General features: G+C 39.8%; 1 protein-coding gene across 2 annotated transcripts; it reads right to left on the minus strand.

The window, feature by feature from the left end:
• Positions 1-8812: 8812 nt before the first annotated feature.
• On the minus strand, positions 8813-12851 carry LOC130421199 (piggyBac transposable element-derived protein 4-like). Of its 2 annotated transcripts, none has more exons than XM_056748968.1 (3): positions 11771-12851; positions 9094-11297; positions 8813-8995 (listed from the first exon to the last, which is right to left on the minus strand). In XM_056748968.1, the coding sequence occupies exons 1-2, from the start codon at positions 11956-11958 to the stop codon at positions 9500-9502; spliced, it is 1986 nt and encodes a 661-aa protein (XP_056604946.1). In that variant the 5' UTR covers positions 11959-12851; the 3' UTR covers positions 8813-8995; positions 9094-9499. The 2 variants fall into 2 exon arrangements, with proteins under 2 accessions (XP_056604946.1, XP_056604945.1); XM_056748967.1 differs by having other exon boundaries at positions 8814-8995; positions 9098-11297.
• Between the last annotated feature and the right edge of the window lie 441 nt (positions 12852-13292).

Below are 13292 nucleotides of genomic sequence, written 5' to 3' on the forward strand. Positions count from 1 at the left end.
TCTGAGCCTATCACATTAAAATGGCCATAAATCCAGAACGGCTTAACATATCATCATGGGGCTCAGATGATATGTGTAGACCATCACTCCAAGGTCACATACAAAGGAAGGTGGCGTTTGGATACTAGGTGGCGCTAAAACATTAAAAAAGGCAAAATGTACATGTATTTTGGTGGCCTGGACAACTTTGTGTCATGTGACATTTGACTAATACACAAACTATTGATATCAAACGATAGATCTCCTCATTCATAACAACTTTGCCTCTTGAACCATTGATGTCTATCAAATGGTTTGTGAGTTATTGGTGATGATGTATAAAACCTACTTTTGCAAACTTGTTCAAAGATTTTCAAGCAATTACAAAATTTCCACCACAGTACATTTCTCTGGACTCTCTAGGTCAATAATCATCAAAAACATGTTGAGTTTTTTTTTGTTTTGTGACCATAACAGGGTCCTTTATTATATTAGCGTGAAACAAGTGTGGTGAAGGTCACCACTCCTTAATAATTAATCCAACTGACTTGCCATTAAGTACTATTATACATATTATGACACAAAACAAGCATGCAACATGTGATTCTTATCGGAAGAGGCATGCCTTCACAACAGTCAAAAAGGTGAAATATCATACATTTAAAATTACTATTTTAAACTTGTCTTTAATAAATACATCATTTGCTAGTCAAATTGCTAATCAGCCAGTCACATAGCATAAACTCAATCCATTTTGGCATCTAGACGTGGTAAACACACTTGCTGAAGTTCAAACCGAGCATCAAAATGGAGAAACAATTGGATATATGGTATGGGATATATTAGATAACACATACCACCTGAGGATTGTTGCCAACCATGTCCATGTTTTGATGGCTACTTCCAGCAGTAAAAAAAATCGACCATGTCAGAAAGCTCAAATGATCTCAAACTGGTTTCTTGAACATGACAATGAGCTCACTGTACTCCAATGGCCTTCAGAGTCACCAGACTCAACCAAATAAGCATCACTTAAATGGCAAGGTCTTCTGGAATATTGTTGCAGACCATGAATGTGAATCAATTATCTATTTAAATTGGTCGTATTTTTTTTATCAATTCTTCAGAACAAAAAATAAGCTATTTTGAAGAATGTGCATTGTATTAAAAAAAAGACCTATATCTGTGCAATAGAATGTTTTAGAGACACAGGAGTTGCTTTGTTTTGCTAATGGCTTCGTTCTTTATCAATTGACAGCTGCCAAGCCACACCCTTAGCAACCAAACAGATTATTTTTTGCAATTGTCTAGCCAGACCTACATCTCTGCAGTAGAATATTATAAAGACACGGGGCTTGGTTCGTTTGAATTGTGGTTTGATGTGTTATTAATTGACAGGTATTAATTGACACCCATGGCAACCGAACAGGTTAGCTTAGCAACCGTTTAGCAAGATCTCTATCTCTGCAACAAATCATCATAGAGACATGAGAAATGGTTTATTGCACTCGTCCCTTAGGTATTATCGGTTTACGCCCGTTTTTGCATACGAGTGTACGCATGCATGGTCTGTATTAAAAGTTACCAACCGTTTCTGTCATATTTCTTGGTGTGGAAGAGTGTCATTCGTTGTGGATTTGTTACGGTGCCATTCCTGAGCCTAGTTGACAATGGCAAGGCCAATAGAGGCCTTAGACTGCTCGAACCCGCTAAATGCTGCTTGCAGCTTTAATTCTTCTTCTTATTATTATTCTGCCATAAAACTGATACTGCAGCCCAAACCGTAAGGCCGACAGAGCTGAGACTTGGTCAGATGGTAGTAGTCCTTGTCGCTACTCAGATACACGGAGCCAGCCATATCGACCCATAGGTGGCGCTATAGCAATACCAAACGCGTTTGCGCTTGTTACTCCGAAACCATTTATCGCACACCCAAGTGTCTTATATCAGTGTAATCACTGGCTCAAAACTTAAAAAACGTATATCTCCGATTTCATTTCCGCCATTATAGATTTTTCGCTAATTAGCATTTTATGAAAAAAAAAAAAAATGAACTAGTCCCTGGATTTTTGCCCTATTGGAACCAAACCAACGCTGATGAGTTCTGTGGAGTGTGAATATGAATAATTATTAAAAAAAAGTTCAATTTTCAATTCACGGTCGCTAGGTGGCGCTAAAACATCCAAACCGGAAGTAACATATTTAGCAAAAATGACAATAACTCCTGAACTGTTTGAGATATCTTCATGGGGCTTGGAACACATGTGTAGACCCTCAGTCCGGGGTCACAATAAAAAAACAGTGGCGTTTGGCCACTAGATGGCGCTATAATTTGAATGAGCTAGAAAATGGCTATAACTACGCAACAGTTTGCCCGATTGACTTATTATTTGGTATGGTGTGTCTTTGTCTCATTCTACATAAATATCTAAATGGACATTGGCATATATCAAAAAACATGGCCGCCATTGGTCGATGAAGTTTGAGCACTCATTACGCCGGGTTAACGGAGGCCGATCAAAACGCCACTCACTGGGCTTATTTGTCTCATGGTCCTGAAGGTCTGTAAGAAACATGAACTTATTCAGCCACCGGGGGGCGTAATAACGCTTTTGGAGTGCATGCACAACTGTGTATCACGTGATATTTGACATTTACCCAAACTATGGTTATAATATGATAGTACTCTTCATTCTGAGCAACTTTGCCTCTGGAACAACTTCAATCGATCAAACGGTTTGTGAGTTATCGCTGATGATGTCAAAAACCTACTTTCGCGAACTAGTTCCTGGTTTTTCAACCGATCGGAACCAAACCAATGCAGATGACTTCTGTGGAGTGTGAATGTAAATAATCATTGAAAAAAAGTTGAAATTTTTCTTTCACCGCTGCTTAGGGACGCCAAAACTTAAAATGGTCTGAGCCTATCACATTAAAATGGCCATAAATCCAGAACGGCTTAACATATCATCATGGGGCTCAGATGATATGTGTAGACCATCATTCCAAGGTCACATACAAAGGAAGGTGGCGTTTGGATACTAGGTGGCGCTAAAACATTAAAAAAGGCAAAATGTACATGTATTTTGGTGGCCTGGACAACTTTGTGTCATGTGACATTTGACTAATACACAAACTATTGATATCAAACGATAGATCTCCTCATTCATAACAACTTTGCCTCTTGAACCATTGATGTCTATCAAATGGTTTGTGAGTTATTGGTGATGATGTATAAAACCTACTTTTGCAAACTTGTTCAAGGATTTTCAAGCAATTACAAAATTTCCACCACAGTACATTTCTCTGGACTCTCTAGGTCAATAATCATCAAAAACATGTTGAGTTTTTTTTTTGTGACCATAACAGGGTCCTTTATTATATTAGCGTGAAACGAGTGTGGTGAAGGTCACCACTCCTTAATAATTAATCCAACTGACTTGCCATTAAGTACTATTATACATATTATGACACAAAACAAGCATGCAACATGTGATTCTTATCGGAAGAGGCATGCCTTCACAACAGTCAAAAAGGTGAAACATCATACATTTAAAATTACTATTTTAAACTTGTCTTTAATAAATACATCATTTGCTAGTCAAATTGCTAATCAGCCAGTCACATAGCATAAACTCAATCCATTTTGGCTTCTAGACGTGGTAAACACACTTGCTGAAGTTCAAACCGAGCATCAAAATGGAGAAACAATTGGATATATGGTATGGGATATATTAGATAACACATACCACCTGAGGATTGTTGCCAACCATGTCCATGTTTTGATGGCTACTTCCAGCAGTAAAAAAAATCGACCATGTCAGAAAGCTCAAATGATCTCAAACTGGTTTCTTGAACATGACAATGAGCTCACTGTACTCCAATGGCCTTCAGAGTCACCAGACTCAACCAAATAAGCATCACTTAAATGGCAAGGTCTTCTGGAATATTGTTGCAGACCATGAATGTGAATCAATTATCTATTTAAATTGGTCGTATTTTTTTTATCAATTCTTCAGAACACAAAATAAGCTATTTTGAAGAATGTGCATTGTATTAAAAAAAGACCTATATATGTGCAATAGAATGTTTTAGAGACACAGGAGTTGCTTTGTTTTGCTAATGGCTTCATTCTTTATCAATTGACAGCTGCCAAGCCACGCCCTTAGCAACCAAACAGATTATTTTTTGCAATCGTCTAGCCAGACCTACATCTCTGCAGTAGAATATTATAAAGACACGGGGCTTGGTTCGTTTGACTTGTGGTTTGATGTGTTATTAATTGACAGGTATTAATTGACACCCATGGCAACCGAACAGGTTAGCTTAGCAACCGTTTAGCAAGATCTCTATCTCTGCAACAAATCATCATAGAGACATGATAATTGGTTTATTGCACTCGTCCCTTAGGTATTATCGGTTTACGCCCGTTTTTGCATACGAGTGTTCGCATGCATGGTCTGTATTAAAAGTTACCAACCGTTTCTGTCATATTTCTTGGTGTGGAAGAGTGTCATTCGTTGTGGATTTGTTACGGTGCCTTTCCTGAGCCTAGTTGACAATGGCAAGGCCAATAGAGGCCTTAGACTGCTCGAACCCGCTAAATGCTGCTTGCAGCTTTAATTATTCTTATTATTATTATTTTTCCGCCTTAAAACCGGTCGCCCAGCCCAAACCGTAAATCGTAGAAACTTGAGGCTTGGTCAGTTGGTTGTATCTGTGCAGGTTACTCAGATACAGTGACCCAGCCAAATCGGCCCATAGGTGGCGCTACAGCGATGCGTAACGCGTTTGTGCTCGTTACTCCTAAACCGTTTGTCGCACACCCAAGTGTTTTATATCATTGTAATCATTGGCTCAAAACCTAAAAAACGTATATCCCCGATTTCATTTCCGGTATGCAAATTTTCCCGCTAATTTGCATTTTAGAAAAAAAAAAAAAAATGAACTAGTCCCTGGATTTTTGCCCGATCGGAACCAAACCAACGCTGATAAATTCTGTGGAGTGTGAATGTAAATATTCATTGAAAAAAAGTCGAAATTTCGATTCAGGGTCACTAGGGGGCATCAAAACGTCAAACCCGGAAGTAGCCTATTTCATTAAAATGGCTATACCTAGAGAACGGTTTGAGATATCTTCACGGGGCTTAGACCATATGTGTAGACCCTCAGTCCGGGGTCACAATTAAAAAAATTGCGGCGTTTGGCCACTAGGTGGCGCTATAATAGCAAATAACTCGAAAAGGGCTATAACTACGCAACCGTTTGCCCGATCGACATATTATTTGGTATGGTGTGTCTTTGTGTCATGAACCTTGACTATGTAAAAGGACTTTGGCGTTTCTCAAAAAACATGTCTGCCATCGGCCAATGAAGTTTGAGCACTCATTAGACCGGGTAAACGGAGGCCGATCAAAATGACACTCGCTGGGCTTATTTGCCTCATGGTCCTGAAGGTCTGTAAGAAACATGAACTCATTCGGCCACCGGGGGGCGAAATAATGCTTTTGGAGTGCATGAACAACTGTGTATCACGTGACATTTGACATATACAGAAACTATTGGTATCATATGATAGCTCTTCTCATTCTGAACAACTTTGCCTCTGGACACTCTTCTGTCGATCAAACGGTTCGTGAGTTATCGCTGATGATGTCAAAAACCTACTTTCGCGAACTAGTTCCTGGTTTTTCAACCGATCGGAACCAAACCAATGCAGATGACATCTGTGGAGTGTGAATGTAAATAATCATTGAAAAAAAGTTGAAATTTTCTTTCACCGTTGCTTAGGGACGCAAAACTTAAAATGGGCTGAGCCTATCACATTAAAATGGCCATAAATCCAGAACGGCTTAACATATCATCATGGGGCTCAGATGATATGTGTAGACCATCACTCCAAGGTCATCTACAAAAGAAGGTGGCGTTTGGACACTAGGTGGCGCTAAAACAGTATGTTGACATGCATCTCATTTTTAAACAATTGTGTATCATATGACATTTGACATTTACACAAACTAATGATATCATTCGATAGTCCTCCTCTTCATTCTGAACAACTTTGCCTCTTGATGCATTGATGTCAAACAAAAGGTTCACGAGTTATCGGTGATGGGGTTTAAAACTGACTTTTGCTAACTAGTTCTATGATTTTCAAGCAATTTAAAAATTCTCTATTGCAGGCACATTATAATTTATCAATAGAGATTAAAAAATGGCCATGCCAGTTAATATGACGCGATTGTCTCCCGGCTTCCCTAATGTGATTGGTGCCATAGACTGCACACACATTGCCATCAAGGCACCCCCAGGCCACAATGAAGGGGATTTTTTATGGCCCAAAATGGGGTTCACAGTATAAATGTGAAGGTGAGATTCATAACATTTAGTTTGATAATTATTCAAGGGAATGTATTCAATTATAAAACAAATCTCTTAGATGGTGTGTGACTATATATCATAGTATCAATGTGGTAGCGAAATGGCCAGGCTCTGTGCACGACCCAAGTATCCTAGAGAGTTATGCACATTATTTAAACGTGGCAAGTCAAATAGACTTTACAAACTAAATAGATTACTAATCTTGGGCCTAACAGAACTGCATGTTTCTATTATACAGGTGACTATGATGGAATCCTGCTAGGGGACAAAGGCTATGCCTGCAGGCAGTATTTTATGACACCATTACCTGACACCAACCAACTTTGAATTAGATTATTTTGTTGTTTTATCGAGAGAAAACAGCTAGTCATGAGTGTGTAAGCATGCAACGCTTCTGTGAGTTAATACTGATAATTTCTATCACTTTTCTGTGTGTGTGGGACTTTGATCCGTCGTGGGTTTGTTGGGGTTTGACCCCTTAGCCTGTTCGTGGATGCACTGCTCCATTGAATGGCGCAAATACTCGAAACCCGCTTAAAGGCTGCTTGCAGCTTTAATTCTTATTATTATTATTATTATTTTTCCGCCTTAAAACCGGTCGCCCAGCCCAAACCGTAAGTCGTAGAAACTTGAGGCTTGGTCAGTTGGTTGTATCTGTGCAGGCTACTCAGATACAGTGACCCAGCCATATCGGCCCATAGGTGGCGCTACAGCGATGCTGAACGCGTTTGGGCTCGTTACTCCTAAACCGTTTGTCGCACACCCAAGTGTCTTATATCAGTGTAATCATTGGCTCAAAACTTAAAAAACGTATATCTCCGATTTCATTTCCGGTATGCAAATTTTTCCGCTAATTTGCATTTTATGAAAAAAATAAAAAATGAACTAGTCCCTGGATTTTTGCCCGATCGGAACCAAACCAACGCTGATAAATTCTGTAGAGTGTGAATGTAAATATTCATTGAAAAAAAGTCGAAATTTCGATTCAGGGTCGCTAGGGGGCATCAAAACGTCAAACCCGGAAGTAACCTATTTCATTAAAATGGCTATACCTAGAGAACGGTTTGAGATATCTTCACCGGGCTTAGAACATATGTGTAGAACCTCAGTCCGGGGTCACAATAAAAAAAACTCGGTGTTTGACCACTAGGTGGCGCTATAATAGTAACAAACTCGAAAAGGGCTATAACTATCCAACCGTTTGCCCGATCGACATATTATTTGGTATGGTGTGTCTTTGTGTCATGAACCTTGACTGTATAAAAGGACTTTGGCGTATCTCAAAAAACATGTCTGCCATCGGTCAATTAAATGTGAGCACTCATTAGACAGGGTTAACTGACGCCGATAAAAACGACACTTGCTGGGCTTATTTGCCTCATGGTCCTGAAGGTCTGTAAGAAACATGAACTCATTCGGCCACCGGAGGGCGAAATAATGCTTTTGGAGTGCTTAATCAATTCTGTATCACGTGACATTTGACATATACAGAAACTATTGGTATCATAAGATTGCTCTTCTCATTCTGAACAACTTTGCCTCTGGACACGCGTCTGTCAATCAAACGGTTTGTGAGTTATCGCTGATGATGTCAAAACCTACTTTCGCGAACTAGTCCTTGGTTTTTCAACCAATCGGAACCAAACCAATGCAGATGACTTCTGTGGAGTGTGAATGTAAATAATCATTGAAAAAAAGTTGAAATTTCTTTTCACCGTTGCTTAGGGACGCCAAAACTTAAATGGGCAGATCCTATCACATTAAAATGGCCATAAATCCAGAAGGGCTTAACTTCTTCTCTTGCGCCCCTATTTTTTTTAACTTTTCTGATAAAACAACATACCCAAATTTAAACGCCTGCCGCTCTTAAACCATATGGTCTATATTCATAATTCTGGTATATTTTTTAACTACATACTACATATTTTGTTGCACAAGAGTCATAATATCTTAAAGTTTCAAAGAAACAAGGTAAAACATGGTAAAACATGGTAAAACATACATGAAAAACGCAATTCCGTTTACTTTGAATGAAGTTTACTTAGAGGAAAATGGATGAAAACTTGATGGTAAGGGTTCGAAACACAGTAGAGATAAAATTGAATGTCTGATCATTGTTTGATTCAAATTTGAGGATGATAATCCCCAAAATGTAGCTTCTGTAACCTTTTTTCTAAAGAGATCTCTAGGCGTCCTTTCAAAAAGGCCACTTGGAGACTCCAAAGGGACACCAAGTAACCAAATGACATCAGGAGTCAACACTTCATACTACATTTTTTATATCAATTCACCACTACTTGGCCCATCAAGACACACAAGAAAAAACTATTTCAGAACAACATTTGTACATTTTAACAAAACTCTTTATTTTGAACAAATATTATATATATACATATATATATATATATATATATATATATATATATATATATATAATAACAAATATTTCAGAACATTTGTAATTGTAACAATAATTTTTTACTCAAATCTACAGTAAACTTCTAGTTATTATATAGAAAATATACAATAACTGAAAAACTAAAATATTTACAGTATTTACAAAGTGCAGGGAGACATGTTGATCAAGGCAGTCACTAAGGAGGTTTCTTCTCTAACAAACTGGAAACCCAAGCCACTAAAAGACAGAAAAAAGAGAAAGTGATTGTGGGTAAGTAGAACAAATTAAATTTGCAACACTGTGTGTGTGTGTGTGTGTGTGTGTGTGTTACGTACTTACAGAGTGTACTGCCTCACACCAGCATGTCACATTTGATTCAGTAAGGCCAAGGACTCATACTGCAAAAGAGGGAGACAGAGGGAAAAAGAGAGCGAGAGCAAACAACCAAAACCAACAACAAAGTCCTAACAGATTAAATCTATAAACATTTTATTTTGGAATAATGGAAACACAATAGCTCACAAACAGGATGAAAATTTACAAGTCATCTAAGTGTGCGTGTGAGTGCGTACTCGACCATTACCGTCTCAAGAAGCGATTGCTTCTATCCCTTCACATTCCTCCTCGGAACTGGAAATTATGCAAGGCTCTGACCTAAACTAGGAAACATTTCTGGAACAAGTATTAGTTTTGAATAAACTGAACAATGTAAAAATAAAAGAATCATTCAAACAATGATGGTTAGTATTTTCCAGTCTGCACATGCCAGTCATTGAAACAGTCCCGTTTAGGCAAAAAACACAGTGGCACCTCACATGTTGCACACATCACTGGTGTCTTCTGATGACACAGTCTGCACTTTCGTCGTCCAGAAGTGGAGTCGTCCGTGATGTGTTTTGGGTTGTGGCGACCAACATCAGATGTCTGAGGGGCAGCAGTGCGTGATTTCAAGCCTGCAAGTTCCAGAACGAGCGTTTCCCTAAATGCTTTCTGTGTCAAGGGTTTTTCGTTCCTTGCTCTGGCCAGATGCTGATGCAAAATGAAAGCGTTGACAACAGCAATATCGACAAAGTGATAGAAGAACGTACGGTACCACTTCCGTGTCTTGTGGAGCACTTTGTAGTATCCAATGAGGGCATCAGACAGGTCCACTCCCCCCATGAACCTGTTGTAATCCAGCACTGCACCGGGAATAGGCACATGCACTTGAGACCACTGCCCATCGTTAGCCTTCACCCTCCTTTTCACTGTGTCACCTTCATATGCTTTGTGGAAAGTGGAGCACATCAGCACTTCCCGGGTGTCTTTCCATTCCACAAACAGCAGCTCATCTTCTCTAAGCCATCTAATGGACCCTCGTGAAGCATTCCGTGGCAGTCGGTTTCTGATGGTCTTTGGGAAACCGATCCTGTTCGGACGTATGGTGCCACATGCCCAAATCTTCTTAGAGAGGAGGTCTCTGAAAAGAATGGGGCTGGTGTAAAAGTTGTCAACATACAACTTGTAACCAGCGCCCAACCTTTTTTCATCCACAAGTGCCATAACTGAATCATAGCTCAGCCCATTCCGAGACTGCATTGACTTGCCCTCATACACGAAGAACTCACAAGTATAGCCACACAGGGAGTCTGCCAAAACAAAAAGCTTGTAACCCCATTTGGTGGGTTTGTTCTTCATGTACTGCTTGAGTACAGACCTTGCCTTGGATGCCACCATCCTCTCATCTATGGAGATGTTTTGATGTGGATGAAAGAAAGTCTTGCAGGCATCCCTAATGTTGTTATAGAGAGGCTTGATCTTCCCCAAGCGGTCGTAGGCTGATGTACCCTTCCTCTCTTCATTTTCTTCATCATCCTGAGGATCGCTAAGATGAAGAGCAGATGTGATGGTCAGAAACTTCCTGCAGGACATGATCTGAGCAGGAAAGGGAAGACTGTATATCGTGGACCTCCTCCAATAATCAGTCAAGGTAAAGACCTTAACAAGACCCATGTATACAACAAGCGCCAAGTAAGACTTAAAATCTTCCCCGGAGATGTTATGCCATGGCTTGTCTCTTCCCTGATTCAGTTTAGCACCATAGGCATTCGTGTTGTGAATGAGGGTCTGCAGCACAGATGTAGAAAAGAACAGCTGAAACAACTGCAGTGCTGTGTATGATGCAGTAAATAGCAGCTGTGGCCCAGGAGTACGAGCAGGCCTAAACACAGGTTGGGGAGGCTCTTTATCATCCTCATCCACGTTGTGCCATTTCTCCTGTGAGGTGCTGGGGGACAAAGCATGCACTGACTGGCTCCATCTCCCTCTCCCCCCTCTCGCCCGCCCTCCTCTCGCCCTCCTCCCTCTCGCCCGCCCCCCTCTCGCCCGCCCCCCTCTCGCCCGCCCCCCTCTCGTCCTCCCTTTACCTGTACCATTTGCAGCTGCAGCAGATGGAGATGCAGATGATGTAGTTCCAGATGATGACGATGGCTGCCGTGATCTCTTCCGGAGCTCAGCACTAGACTCTGGACACCAGTCCTCATCTGTGTCATTTGAAGGCCTATTTTACAGCACAGTAACAACAACAAAAAAACTATTAGCAGCATTCAGTCAAAATAAAAAACAATATTAGCAACATAAATAGCATCAATATTACATTTACAAATGCCTGTTTGTCAAATACTTTACGCTTATAATGCTCAGCATTATAAATGATTTGTAAAACCAATACTTTTGCTACATATCTTCACATAATATAGATAAAGATAATAACACTTGATATAAGATAATAATACATGTCACAGATACAATAAACTCTTTGCATCTTACCCATTTATGAATAATAGAATATCTTTATGTATTATACATATACTGTTTAGAATAAATAAACGCTTACTAATCTCTGCGCTTCGTGGCTTGTTTATCATGCACATTTTCATTATCGAAACAGCTAACGTTATGACATGATGACACATACACTGCTAATCCACAATAAAAATGTATAAGCAATCGAGAAAAAATGTTGTAACTTACCGATCTAACACGGGATCAAGTCCATCACCAAACATGGCGTCTTCTAGGGAATCGACGCTCGACCCCGAACTATCTCTGTCGGAGACGCATGTCTCCGCTTCCTTCTGCTGCTCTTCGTCGCTGCTCCTCATGATCTCCTCCAAAGCACTTTCAACATCAAAATACATCGTCTGTGGTCGACGATCCATGGTTGAGAGGTTCAGGTGTAGACTTTGAAGAAATCCGTTCACTAAAATGTGCTCCGTGCAGCGAAGCGATGTTGTTCTCTGTACTAGCGGGCCTAAAATGGCGATAGCGCTGTGAGCGCACCGATGCACGGTGGTAGCGCACCGATGCACGGTATGTTTGCGCACGTGATATTCTCCAAATCTGTTTACGTAAACTTCACAAATGGCCAATCATTGTAATCCCCAAATAGTTGGATATTACACCCATTCGTCAAAACTTTTCTGGCCAGGCATTGGATGGGTTTACCCAGTCAAAAACCAAGGTGGCCTGACTGACACCTCTGTGGGCCGGTAAGGCACCCTGGGTGTTTTGAATGATCGCAAAGTCTGTGATTGAAGAAAAGAGACGTGAATGGGCGTATTTTGTTCAGAAGATAGTAGATTACGAGAAAAAAATGATTTTGAACGGATCAAAATCAATATTTATACGAAAATGGACGTTGACTCGAAACGCGTATGCAAACAAAGTGGAATCTTTTGAGTTTTTTTCAATTTGTTCATTGTTTTGGATGAAACAGTGGTATGCACATTCAAAGACGACCCTTATAAGGAGATGTATGGTGTTTTTTTTTGGATTCGTCCGAACTGATCCGAACCAAAGGAGTTGAAAGATAAGTAGTGCCGTTTATTTTGTTTATGTTTGAAAGGCCGGTCCTTCCACTTTTTATTTAACCCTTTTCCTCTCTGGTGTTTTGATTACAAAAACAAGTTCAGAACACGAATCTTGAGTGTTTTAGCTTTAAAATGATGCATAGTTTATGATAGTTGATCGAAAATTAATGTAAAACAAAGTAAAATAAAAAACGTAGACACGCCCACAAACGCCATGACGGCCCGTCTGCGGGCCGATGCCAGAAAATAGGTTAACATATCATCATAGGGCTCAGTTGATATGTGTAGACCATCACTCCGAGGTCACGTACAAAAGAAGGTAGCGTTTGGACACTAGGTGGCGCTAAAACAGTAAAAATGGCAAAATTGACGTGTATCTCATATCTTAAACAATTGTGTATCACATGACATTTGACACTTACACAAACTAATGATATCATTTAATAGTCCTCCTCTTCATTCTGAACAACTTTGCCTCTTGATCCATTGGTGTCACACAAACGGTTCACGAGTTATCGGTGATGGTGTTTAAAACTGACATTTGCTAACTAGTTCTTTGATTTTTTTAAGCAATTTCAAAATTCTCTATTGCAGGTACATTATAATTGATCATAAAGATTATGAAATGACCATGCCAGTAAACATTCATAACATTTAGTTTGATAATTATTCAAGGGAATGTA

The sequence above is a fragment of the Triplophysa dalaica genome, chromosome 5, assembly GCF_015846415.1.
Source record: "Triplophysa dalaica isolate WHDGS20190420 chromosome 5, ASM1584641v1, whole genome shotgun sequence".
In the NCBI taxonomy this organism is placed as follows: domain Eukaryota; kingdom Metazoa; phylum Chordata; class Actinopteri; order Cypriniformes; family Nemacheilidae; genus Triplophysa; species Triplophysa dalaica.